Source organism: Dendrobates tinctorius, unplaced genomic scaffold (genome assembly GCF_039654945.1).
Source record: "Dendrobates tinctorius isolate UK_male_01 unplaced genomic scaffold, ASM3965494v1 ptg000104l, whole genome shotgun sequence".
In the NCBI taxonomy this organism is placed as follows: Eukaryota; Metazoa; Chordata; class Amphibia; order Anura; family Dendrobatidae; genus Dendrobates; species Dendrobates tinctorius.
The window spans coordinates 9,580,775-9,594,398 of record NW_027361772.1 but is presented as its reverse complement, the minus strand read 5'-3'; the positions used below and the strand labels follow the sequence as shown (position 1 = coordinate 9,594,398).

The following is a 13,624-nucleotide window of genomic DNA, read 5'->3' as shown; positions in this document are numbered from 1 at the left end:
TTTTCTTTAACAGCCTTCACAGCGTGCTCCCGACTCTGACGGTGAGGATGGAGGGATTGATGTGGACCGCCTCATCGATCTCGTCAGAGAAAGGGAGCCGCTCTGGAATATGGCTGACCGCCGCCATGCTGACCTGATCGTTACCCGACGACTCTGGGAGGAAATCTGTTCGCTCCTTGTGGACCGCTGGGAGGACCTCGAAGCTCGGGCCCAGATTAAAGAGCGTAAGTATATACAGTACCGGTTGCTTGATTTAAACCAGTGTTTCCCGAACTCCAGTCCTCGTGGTCCCCACGGATCATGTGTTCAGGATTTCTATTTACTTTGGAAATCCTGAAAACATGACCCCTGGGGACCATGAGGACTGGAGTTTGGGAAACACTGATGTTGTATACTAACCACTTTGTCCTTTCTCGTTTCAGGGGAGAGAATTGTGAAGCGGTGGCGGTCTGTGAGGGATCGTTTCAAGAAGGAGTTCAATAAAGAGATGCGGGCCCCGAGTGGATCTGGAGGACGCAGGAGCAAGTACAAGTACGCACGAGCCCTGTCGTTCCTCCGGGAGACAATGCTCACCAGAAGGTAAATATTACACACCACATGTGACAAAAAAATGTTTAGATGTAACTTTTTTTTTTCAGCCAGGGCCATACCATGTCACTATTTTAATTGTTTTTTTTTCTCTTTATTCCACAGCACGGTGAGCAGCACTCGGGAGCCTGCACGATTGGACCCTTCTGAGGCGATCCCTGAGGAGACCGGCACCGAGGGACACTTCGACCGCCCCGGTACATCTGCACCTTCCCAGCCTTCCCACACATTCGACCCATCTGTCCCATCCACCAGCACAGGAGCATCGTGGCCGCCTACATTACATGAAGCTGCTGGTGAGGAGATCGCTTTCCCTTTACCCCACCCTTCTGCCCCTGCCACCTCTAGTACACCTGCGGGTACTGGGCGGCAGCGGCAGAGGGGTCAGGAAAAGACTTATGCGCCAGAGTTCTTGCATCTGAATGCATCTTTCCAGAACTGTCTAAAAGTCTTGTCAGAGCAAATCTCCGCAGGCTATCAGCAGATCAACTCCAGCATTCTGGAGGTGAAGACACTTCTGCAAACCATGCCTTCAGAAGCAAGATCTTCGCCAAACCACACCTTTTTCAGGTCTGTTGTGGAGCGCATGGAAACGCTCTCTCCTGCCCAGCAGATGCATGTAATGCATTCATGCCACACTGCTCTCCAGCAAGTTACCTCCCAACCTCCTCCTCCCACCACAGTAGTTCCTCCACCTGCACCCCCTCCAGCCACTTTCCATCCTCCCCCTCCTATTACATCTACACCCCCTCCAGCCACTTTCCATCCTCCCCCTCCTATTACATCTACACCCCCTCTAGCCACTTTCCATCCTCCCCCTCCTATTACATACCATCCACCTCCCCAGCACCAGCAACCTCCCCAGCACCAGCAACCTCCCCAGCACCAGCAACCTCCCCAGTACCAGCAACCTCCCCAGTACCAGCAACCTCCCCAGTACCAGACATCTCCCCACTTCCAGCAACCTGCCCCGTACCAGACATCTCCCCACTTCCAGCAACCTGGCCCGTACCAGACATCTCCCCACTTCCAGCAACCTGCCCCGTACCAGACATCTCCCCACTTCCAGCAACCTGCCCCGTACCAAACTCCTTCCCCATACAACTTGCCATCAACATCATCTGCTCTTACAGTCCCTGCCCAACCCTCCACTCCACCACCCACCACCTCTTCTGCTTCCCACATGTCCACCCATTCTGTAGTTTTTTCCACACCTTCACCTCTAACTGTTCCTTCCCCACCACGATCCCAGTCCTCTCTCCACACTCCCAGTGTCGAAGTGTCCCGCAGCCCCTCCAGCAGTATTTCCACCACACACTACACAGATTTAAAATGTGTGTATTTAAATAAAAATGACCAGTTTTATGGTTTCAAAGCTTTATTAAACAAGTTTATTAAAATTTTAAAAAAGTTTACTAAAAAAAAATTTTTCAATAAAAGTTAAATTATTTTACACTGGTTGTCTGTCATTTCTTTCTGCGGCGAAAAAGGTTAAATACAGGGTATTTAAAAGGTGAAATGGTATTCAAAACTAGGTATATAACTGTGGGTAAATTTTAGCTTTTTGCCACAGTTGTGTTCCTGGTTGTGTTTGAAGCAAAGTATTTCACCTAAAAAGTTGTGTTTATTGTTGGTGATTTCCTAACAATGTACACAACTTTTGTTAAAAGGTGAAATACTTTGCATAAAACACAACCAGGTACACACCTGTGGCCTAAAGATAAAAATAGAGACCATGACAAGATAGCCAACTTTGGTTGGCAAAGGTATATACTGTTGGTACAGAAGGTACACAAGTTTGGTTAGGGCACAAATCTTTCACACTCTGTCATCCTGCCAGTGTACTCTGCCTTGAGGTGACATAAAGTATAGTGCAAAATTGTCCCTCATTACTGAAACCGTCACAGAACTTCTAGTGGTAATGTCATGGTAATCTTGCAAGGTGGTTTCTTCAGAGGTGTCCTCAATGGAAATGGGTTCCTTGCAGATAACAAAATTGTGGAGTACCACGCACGCTTTGATCACTTCGTCCACAGTTTCTGTCTTGAGGTTGATCGCAGTCAATAGGACCCGCCATTTGGCTGTCAGAATACCAAAGGTACATTCAACCATTCTTCTTGCTCTTGTGAGGCGGTAATTAAAAATGCGTTTTGGTCTTGTCAATCCTCTGCTAGAGTACGGTTTCAAAAGGTGTTCTGACAGCTGGAAGGCTTCATCCCCTACACAGACAAATGGCATAGGTGGACCAGATGTTTGCGGCAGCGGTCTAGGTGGTGGGAACTGGAAGGTGTTTCCATACAGTTTACGCCCCATGGCAGACAGTTTGAAAACTTGAGAGTCATTGGAGCGGCCATAGGCCCCAATATCAACCGCAATAAATTTGTATTCCGCGTCAGCGATGGCCATGAGGACAATTGAAAAATATTTCTTGTAATTGAAATATTCCGATCCCGATCCAGCTGGCTTTACAATGCGGATATGTTTCCCGTCCACAGCGCCCAAGCAGTTGGGAAACTGACATATCTGTTGAAACTTGTCAGCAATTTCAATCCACCTCTCTGTTGTGGGCTCTGGTAAAAACTCTTCAGCTAAGGAGTCCCACAGTGCACGGCATGTGTACTTCACAATTCCAGATATGGTGGAAATCCCGAGTCTGTACTGGAAATGCAGTGACGAAAGGGATTCTCCAGTTGCAAGAAATCTGTGGGGAATTAAAAAACAATAAATTAGTTTTAAATCACAGCATTACATACCAAAACTGAGCTATAACACTTGGAGATACAAACTACCACCAACAAGATTGCAGTGAAAGTGTGCTCTGATGCGATCACATCCAATAAATGTGGCTTACCTTAAAGTCACCATCAGACGCTCTGCGGGTGAAACAGAGAAGCGGCAATAGGTGTCCGCTTTTCTTATGAGGTGTGCAATGCGCTCCACCAAGTAATCAAAATTCTCCATTTTCATCCTAACATATCCAAAAAATTTATCCGGGTTTCGTCGAAGGTCCATGCAGAGTGTAGAATAGACCCCACGCGTCATTCTCTTGGCTGTGATGGGGTGGATCCACAAACGTCGTCTACGATGCCTGATGCGCTGCTGTCTCGCTCTCTCCTCCAGAACAATCACCCTCAAACGATTCGCCTCCGCTATAAAATCTGCCAAATTCTTCAAAATATTTCCAATGACAACATCCATCTTCGCCAGTAACTTGCTCTTCTCTCCAACCTGCACTTTCTCCTCTACAACCTGTCAAAGAAGGGCTGTAGGAACATGCTATATATAGTTTTCCAGTAGCCAATCCCGTTCGGAAGGCCACAAGGGTCAATTTTAAAAACCGGATCCGGCGTAATCCGTCGAAAAACGGATGAACCGGATGAGACAGATCCGGTTTTGTCTGTCAAGAAAAAGACGGATCCGGCAGAAAACTGGATCCGTCACATCCGGTTTTACTAAACATTTGCCGGATCCGGCGTTCCGGCATGACGCCGGATCGCGCCTGACGCCGAAAACCTGATGTGTGAAAGTAGCCTAAGGGTAACAGGAGAAATTGGACCCCAAAAATTGTTTTGCAATTTGTCCTGAGTAGGCTGATACCCTACATGTGGGGGTAAAACACTGTTTGGGCGTATGGCAGAGCTTGGAAGGGAAGGAGCACCATTTGACTTTTTCAACTCAGAATTGGCTGGAATTGAGATCAGATGCCTTGTTGCATTTGGAGAGCCCCTGATGTGCCCAAACAGTGGAAACCCCCAATTCTAACTCCAACCCGAACCCCCAACACACCCCTAACCCTAATCTCAGCCCTAACCCTAGCCCTAGCCCTAACCCTAGCCCTAGCCCTAGCCCTAACCCTAGCCCTAACCCTCCCCTAACCCTAACCCTAGCCCTAACCCTAACCCTAGCCCTAATGGAAAAATGGAAATACATACTTTTTTTATTTTATTATTTTTCCCTAACTAAGGGGGTGATAACGGGGGGTTTGATTTACTATTTATGGCGGTTTTTATGTTTGGCAGCTGTCGCACGCTAAAAGACGCTTTTTATTGTAAAAATAGTTTTTGCATCACCACATATTGAGAGCTATAATTTTTCCATATTTTGACCCACCGAGTCATGTTAGGTCTTATTTTTTGCGGGACAAGTTGTCGTTTTTATTGGTACCATTTTCGGGCACGTGACATTTTTTGATCGCTTTTTATTCCGATTTTTGGGACGCAGAATGAACAAAAACCAGCGTTTCATGAATTTCTTTTGGGGGGGTGCGTTTACACCGTTCCGCGTGCGGTAAAATTGATAAAGCGGTTTTATTCTTCGGGTCAGTACGGTTACAGCGATACCTCATTTAGGTCGTTTTTTTATGTTTTGTCGGTTTTATGCATTGAAAACTATTTTATATAAAAAATAATTATTTTTGCATCGCTTTATTCTGCGAGATATAACTTTTTGAATTTTTTGCTGATGATGCTGTGTGGTGGCTCGTTTTTTGCGGGACAAGATGACGTTTTCAGAGGTACCATGGATATTTATATGCGTCTTTTTGATCGCGCGTTATTACACTTTTTGTTTGGCAGTATGGTAATAAATCATTATTTTTTGCTTCGTTTTTTATTTTTATTTTTTAAGGGGTTTGCTAAAGGGGTTAACTAATGGGACAGTTTTATAGGGCGGGTCGTTACGGACACGGCAATACCTAATATGTGTACTTTTATTGTTTTTTGTTTTTTTTATTTCCAAAAAATGGATTTGCGGGAATATTTTTTTTTTTTTCTAATTTATTTGGCGATTTTTTTAAAAATTATTTTAACACTTTTTTTTATTTTTTTTTATTAAATAGTCCCAGGTGGGACATCACTGTCCTGTGACAGATCGCTGATCTGTCACATCACAGATCACTGTGACAGGCAGTGCAGAAGGCTTCCTCATGCCTGCGCTTTGCAGGCACTGAGGAAGCCAGCTTCCTGCAGGCCCCCGAAGGCCCCCGTCGCCATCTTGGATTCGGGGCCTGCAGGAAAGGAGCCCCCCACAGCAGCGCTGCACATTGAGCTGCTGTGGGGGGCTCAGGGAAGCACGGAGGGAGCCCCCTCCCTGCCGATGCTTCCCTTAAACCCCCGGTACACCGCGATCATGTTTGATCACGGTGTGCAAGGGGTTAACGTGTCGGGGGCGGTCCGTGACCGCCCCTGACACATTGTGCCGGGTGTCAGCTGTGATAATCAGCTGACACCCGGCCGCGATCAGCGGCGCTCGCCACGTGGGCGCCGCTGATCGCGGTAGACGTACTATCCCGTCCATGGGCATAGGGGCCCGGGGCCCATGGACGGGATAGTACGTCGGATGTCAGGAAGGGGTTAAAAAAGCAGTTTGCACAGCAGTGTGAAAACAGCAATGCAGCTATCAGGGAGCCTTATAAGGCAGCTTAATAACCAACAGAGCTGATGCACCAAAATATAGCCTCCCCTTGCACTGCATACTAACTGGTGTGTTGTACAGGCAAAATCGCTAGCAGCAGAAGCAGTTTTCTGTATCTTCTTCCCTGCCTAATGCTCTCCCTACAGAATCAGCAGCAGCAGCAGCTCTCCCTATTCTGAAATCAGCAGAAGTAAGATGGCATTCTGCGTGCACGCCCTTTTATAGCCCCAGTGACGCCACACAAAGCAAGCCAATCACTTGCATGCCCTTCTCAAATATGGTGGTGACCGCTGCCTATGTCATCGCGTTGCCCACAGTGTGCGTCCTCCATCATTGGCTGAAAAAGGGCGCTGAAGCATCATTTAAAACGCGACTTTGGCGCCATGGTTGCCGACCTCACGCTATGGTCGGATTTCGTTTCATGTAACCCGACTTTTGCGAAAGTCGGCAACTTTTCAAATTGACCGACCCGTTTTACTCAACTCTATGGAAGAGCCTTCGTGGACAATTCGGAGTCGAGCTGGATAAATCATTGAGTATATAATATTCTTTTCTCTAAGTCACTTCTTAATTTCCATGAACTGTGCCCGCTGTTTCTGGAGTTCCATAGAGAATTCCGGGAAAATTGAAATCGTAGCATTATTAAACTTAACAGGACTTTTCTACCGTACCAAACATAGAATAGCATCCCTATCCTTGCAATTGAGGAGATGTGCCAGAAAAGGTCTAGGTGAAGCACCCGGAGGAAGGGGTTTTGTAGGGACCCTGTGAGTCCTTTCCACAGAGAATGTAGGAGAGAATTCATCCCCCAGAGAAGTGTGGCACCCCCAGGAGTACGGTTGCCACAGTGGCATTACCTCCCTCCTAGAAAGTGTGATGTCATGCTTGGAAGCAATGAAAGGGTCTCTCTATCAAGTAAATCCAGCACAAAGCACAGTTCCTACTCCAGGCCAGCAGATGGAGCTCTGAACCTAACTGCTGAGGAGCTGCTCTCTGTGGTCGGGAGGAAGGAAGTTGGGAAGTTGGTGCAGAGAGAGGGAAGAGTGTGGACATGTGAAGATAAGCTCACCCCTAGCTGAAGCGCATTGACCGGAACCCAGCGTCTGAGGCTGTGTGGATACTAAAGGTCCCACAGCAGAAACCGGAGGAACAAGAGGCTGTAAATGCTCTGTTCCCAATTCAGACTCAATAACACAGCAGTAAGGTATGTGAGCCAGAGGAGAGAGAGGGCTACAGCTGCCTGTCATGCGAGTGGAGTTCTAAGTGAGAGCAAGAAAGAGGAACTTGAGTGTAATCCATAGCTACAAGTACTTCAGATTAGCGCTAGAAAGGAGACTACACAACCCATCTGCATAGAGAGATTCCTCAGTTGCATCCAGGCCGACCAAATCCTATACCATCTGTGATCTAAATCCTGGACTGTACCTACAAAGTACAGTAAAAGGTAAAAGAAACTGCACTGTCGTGTTCCTTGAATCCTTTCTGCAACCCCTTCAGCACTGCTACTTCTCTGTGTCTAAACACTACATCATCTACCTTAAGATCTACTACTAGTGCCCTGGGACTACAGCTCTGCTTGTGAAGAGCTTTACTAACTCTGCTGCATCATACCATCTGTTCCAGAGGATCTGCACTGCAACGCTGGTCCCCCTTCTGACCAGATACCACAGGTGGCGTCATGAACAATCTACATATAAACTTTATTCAATTCCACCAATTTTACATGGACACCCAGGTCCACGGACCGGGTCACTGCCACCGCGACACTTCCCCAGTACCGAGTAATCCCACAGCCCTGGGGTGATCCTGAAGCTTTAAGCCAGCCTTCTAAAAATTGTTTGGGCTGCTGATATTTTGAGCGCTCCGGCAGGCCAACGATTCGGATGTTATTCCGACGTAGTCTATTTTCTAGGTCATCCGCTTTTTGCCTCCAGGCGTTCATAGAGCCAGCCACTTTTGTCAGCTTGGCCTCCATAGGTGTAATGGTATGTTCTATCTGGGACACTCTCGTTTCAACTTCTGTAATACACCCCCTCATGGCCTGCACCTCAGTGTACAGATCCTCAATTTTCTCAGTCAGGGATGTTTTGGTCAAGGATATGTTTATGTTTATATCTTGAGATAACTCTAAGTAGACAGGGTGTATGAAGTTCTAGGTATTATAACAGGTTCTGGATTATTGCCAGGACCCTACGCAGCAAAAAGGATCCACAGCGCCTGCAGAGACAACAGCAAGGGTCTAAGGACCCTTAAAGTGGTGGCACTGACGAGTCTGGCGTATTATCAGTGGGGGAGCTCTGGGACCATCTTTCAGAGCGCACACTGCGTGTCTCCCCTCGATGTCCCCCGGGTATATTCTCACCATTCAACGGCACTATGAGGATGAGATCTGGCGTCGCTTCTTCCAGCTGGAGCGCGCCTCAGAAAATGGCCACTGCTTCACGCAGGCCTCGCCATCTGCCAAGGATTCTGCAGCGTCCAGCTCACCAAAGCCTCTTGTCAGTCTCCCACAGGGGGCAAAAGCTTCCTGGAGCTCGAGGGGGTCCCGATATTTGTAAGTATATCGTGCTGAGGAGGGTTTAAAGTGCAGGCTGATGCCAGGATTATGGGAGCTCTGCCAGGACGCATCCTCTCTCCTCCGTTACATAGCTACGCCCTCATCTCTAAAGTTTTTTGTGAGTTCTATCGCCTGAGTTTCAAAACCTGCATCACTTATGTTGATTCCTCTAAGGCTAGTTTCACACTAGCGTTTATTCCATGCAGCGCATGGCGCCGCTAAGCCCCGCCCCCTGCCGGCTCCCTGCCCGCCCCATCCGGTCATCGCCGCCTACTATCGTACATGGACTCATGTGATCTGCGCACCCTATCTTTAGCATAGGGTGCGCAGATCGTGCGCTGGCTGTGCGCTAGTAGGATTTTAGCGTGCGCTGCGCACTTTTGAAGGTGCGCCGAGCACACCAAAATGCAACATGCTGCATTCGGCGCACACTGGCGCACCTTCAAAAGTGCGCAGCGCATGCTAAAATCCTACTAGCGCACGGCCAGCGTACGATCTGCACACCCTATGCTAAAGATAGGGTGCGCAGATCGCATGCGTCCATGTGCGATAGTAGACGGCGATGACCGGATGGGGCAGGCAGGGAGCCGGCAGGGGGCGGGGCTTAGTGGCGCCATGCGCTGCATGGAATAAACGCTAGTGTGAAACTAGCCTTAGTCTAAGATACTGACTAAAAGGTCCCCATTTATTAGTATGACTGGAGTGTGCACTATTAATAGCATGCTGCTGCGATGCAGGTAGGTGCAAGCGCCACAAGATGGCAGTAGAGTGGAAGCAGGACTACACCTAAACAGAGCTGGCTGCAGTGCAGCAGCAAGGCTACCACAGGTGGCAGCAGAGTAGTCCAACTAGCCGGGTCAAATGCTAGACTCTAGCACAGTGCCAACGGAATAAGCAAACTCACGGTCAGGGACAAGCCAGAGAATCAGCAATGGTCGGAAGCGGATAAGATAAAGACAGAAGCAGGTCAGGATGCAAGCCAAGTCAAAACCAGGGAGTCAGCACACTAAAGGGAGCACTGAGTCAGGATGGGAATAGGGGAAAACAGAGACATGGGATCAGACAGCAAATGTAGCAGAACCAATCAGGGCAATTAGAGTCAGCTACAGCAGCCCTAGGCAGGAACTTGTTGTGAGTTCATTTTCCCCTTCACCATTGAGGTCTGATGAACTCCCTCTTCTGGTGAAGGAAGGTAGTGAGGCTGATTACCAAGCTCCTGGGCAAGATGATGATGACTGGGTGACAGGAATCACTGACTGGATATAAGGCAGCCGACGCCCTTCTGCCTTGCTGGTGATCTCTCTGAGGGATTCTAGGAGACCAGTCTGATTCCTGCTCCTCAAAAGCTAAGTTTTCTGCTCTACTTTTTGCATTTGTGTTTTGGTTTTGTTTTGCATTGTTTTCCTTGATTTCTGCCATTCCCTGCTGGGGTGAGCTGAATTCCTTTTTGCTCTGTCTTCAGAAAATACCTGAGTACTGATATAAGAGGGGGAGAAGCCAGCGCTGCTTGTGGTCAGAACGTAATACATAAAGTGTGAAAACACACATTGGTTTCTATCTGTATTCAAAAATGAGACATTTAGCAAAAAATTGATCAATTGTTTGAGCTACCCCGCCACGTCAAGGCAGTCTCGTATGGGGAGTCCTACTCTATGTTTTTTATGTTCGCTGTGCCATTGCGGCCTCCTAAATGTATAAAAGCAAGACCTCATTACATGCACACTGTACCTCAAGCATTTCAAAATCGTTCCTAGGGCACCAGAGAACAAGCGCAGATAAAGGTTAGCCAGGTCCATGCAGACATTTCAGGTCCAACCTCCACACTGCCTGACCAGCACCACAGATAAAGGACGATCCAGGCCCAGATACAGGTGCGTAATCAAATAAAGCCTAGGGCAGGGCAGGGCCGCTGTTAATGTGAACAGCAGCCTAGATCAATCACTAAGAAAACAGAAAGAATAGCGTACATGACCCAGCGCGCACGGCTACAGTGGTGGTCAGCCACAAAACCAATATCAAGAAAAAAGAGGGGGAGAAGCCAGCGCTGCTTGTGGTCAGAACGTAATACATAAAGTGTGAAAACACACATTGGTTTCTATCTGTATTCAAAAATGAGACATTTAGCAAAAAATTGATCAATTGTTTGAGCTACCCCGCCACGTCAAGGCAGTCTCGTATGGGGAGTCCTACTCTACGTTTTTTATGTTCGCTGTGCCATTGCGGCCTCCTAAATGTATAAAAGCAAGACCTCATTACATGCACACTGTACCTCAAGCATTTCAAAATCGTTCCTATGGCACCAGAGGACAAGCGCAGATAAAGGTTAGCCAGGTCCATGCAGACATTTCAGGTCCAACCTCCACACTGCCTGACCAGCACCACAGATAAAGGACGATCCAGGCCCAGATACAGGTGCGTAATCAAATAAAGCCTAGGGCAGGGCAGGGCCGCTGTTAATGTGAACAGCAGCCTAGATCAATCACTAAGAAAACAGAAAGAATAGCGTACATGACCCAGCGCGCACGGCTACAGTGGTGGTCAGCCACAAAACCAATATCAAGAAAAAAGAGGGGGAGAAGCCAGCGCTGCTTGTGGTCAGAACGTAATACATAAAGTGTGAAAACACACATTGGTTTCTATCTGTATTCAAAAATGAGACATTTAGCAAAAAATTGATCAATTGTTTGAGCTACCCCGCCACGTCAAGGCAGTCTCGTATGGGGAGTCCTACTCTACGTTTTTTATGTTCGCTGTGCCATTGCGGCCTCCTAAATGTATAAAAGCAAGACCTCATTACATGCACACTGTACCTCAAGCATTTCAAAATCGTTCCTATGGCACCAGAGGACAAGCGCAGATAAAGGTTAGCCAGGTCCATGCAGACATTTCAGGTCCAACCTCCACACTGCCTGACCAGCACCACAGATAAAGGACGATCCAGGCCCAGATACAGGTGCGTAATCAAATAAAGCCTAGGGCAGGGCCGGGCCGCTGTTAATGTGAACAGCAGCCTAGATCAATCACTAAGAAAACAGAAAGAATAGCGTACATGACCCAGCGCGCACGGCTACAGTGGTGGTCAGCCACAAAACCAATATCAAGAAAAAAGAGGGGGAGAAGCCAGCGCTGCTTGTGGTCAGAACGTAATACATAAAGTGTGAAAACACACATTGGTTTCTATCTGTATTCAAAAATGAGACATTTAGCAAAAAATTGATCAATTGTTTGAGCTACCCCGCCACGTCAAGGCAGTCTCGTATGGGGAGTCCTACTCTACGTTTTTTATGTTCGCTGTGCCATTGCGGCCTCCTAAATGTATAAAAGCAAGACCTCATTACATGCACACTGTACCTCAAGCATTTCAAAATCGTTCCTATGGCACCAGAGGACAAGCGCAGATAAAGGTTAGCCAGGTCCATGCAGACATTTCAGGTCCAACCTCCACACTGCCTGACCAGCACCACAGATAAAGGACGATCCAGGCCCAGATACAGGTGCGTAATCAAATAAAGCCTAGGGCAGGGCAGGGCCGCTGTTAATGTGAACAGCAGCCTAGATCAATCACTAAGAAAACAGAAAGAATAGCGTACATGACCCAGCGCGCACGGCTACAGTGGTGGTCAGCCACAAAACCAATATCAAGAAAAAAGAGGGGGAGAAGCCAGCGCTGCTTGTGGTCAGAACGTAATACATAAAGTGTGAAAACACACATTGGTTTCTATCTGTATTCAAAAATGAGACATTTAGCAAAAAATTGATCAATTGTTTGAGCTACCCCGCCACGTCAAGGCAGTCTCGTATGGGGAGTCCTACTCTACGTTTTTTATGTTCGCTGTGCCATTGCGGCCTCCTAAATGTATAAAAGCAAGACCTCATTACATGCACACTGTACCTCAAGCATTTCAAAATCGTTCCTATGGCACCAGAGGACAAGCGCAGATAAAGGTTAGCCAGGTCCATGCAGACATTTCAGGTCCAACCTCCACACTGCCTGACCAGCACCACAGATAAAGGACGATCCAGGCCCAGATACAGGTGCGTAATCAAATAAAGCCTAGGGCAGGGCAGGGCCGCTGTTAATGTGAACAGCAGCCTAGATCAATCACTAAGAAAACAGAAAGAATAGCGTACATGACCCAGCGCGCACGGCTACAGTGGTGGTCAGCCACAAAACCAATATCAAGAAAAAAGAGGGGGAGAAGCCAGCGCTGCTTGTGGTCAGAACGTAATACATAAAGTGTGAAAACACACATTGGTTTCTATCTGTATTCAAAAATGAGACATTTAGCAAAAAATTGATCAATTGTTTGAGCTACCCCGCCACGTCAAGGCAGTCTCGTATGGGGAGTCCTACTCTACGTTTTTTATGTTCGCTGTGCCATTGCGGCCTCCTAAATGTATAAAAGCAAGACCTCATTACATGCACACTGTACCTCAAGCATTTCAAAATCGTTCCTATGGCACCAGAGGACAAGCGCAGATAAAGGTTAGCCAGGTCCATGCAGACATTTCAGGTCCAACCTCCACACTGCCTGACCAGCACCACAGATAAAGGACGATCCAGGCCCAGATACAGGTGCGTAATCAAATAAAGCCTAGGGCAGGGCAGGGCCGCTGTTAATGTGAACAGCAGCCTAGATCAATCACTAAGAAAACAGAAAGAATAGCGTACATGACCCAGCGCGCACGGCTACAGTGGTGGTCAGCCACAAAACCAATATCAAGAAAAAAGAGGGGGAGAAGCCAGCGCTGCTTGTGGTCAGAACGTAATACATAAAGTGTGAAAACACACATTGGTTTCTATCTGTATTCAAAAATGAGACATTTAGCAAAAAATTGATCAATTGTTTGAGCTACCCCGCCACGTCAAGGCAGTCTCGTATGGGGAGTCCTAATCTACGTTTTTTATGTTCGCTGTGCCATTGCGGCCTCCTAAATGTATAAAAGCAAGACCTCATTACATGCACACTGTACCTCAAGCATTTCAAAATCGTTCCTATGGCACCAGAGGACAAGCGCAGATAAAGGTTAGCCAGGTCCATGCAGACATTTCAGGTCCAACCTCCA

The 13,624-nt window shown here is 47.6% G+C and overlaps 1 protein-coding gene across 1 annotated transcript; it reads left to right on the top strand.

Annotated features, from left to right (window-relative positions):
* Positions 1-264: 264 nt before the first annotated feature.
* Positions 265-8,572, top strand: LOC141100434 (uncharacterized). Its single transcript, XM_073588945.1, has 3 exons — positions 265-579; positions 694-1,922; positions 8,448-8,572. Exons 1-3 carry the CDS (start codon positions 488-490, stop codon positions 8,570-8,572), a joined length of 1,446 nt encoding a protein of 481 aa, XP_073445046.1. The 5' UTR covers positions 265-487.
* Positions 8,573-13,624: the final 5,052 nt, after the last annotated feature.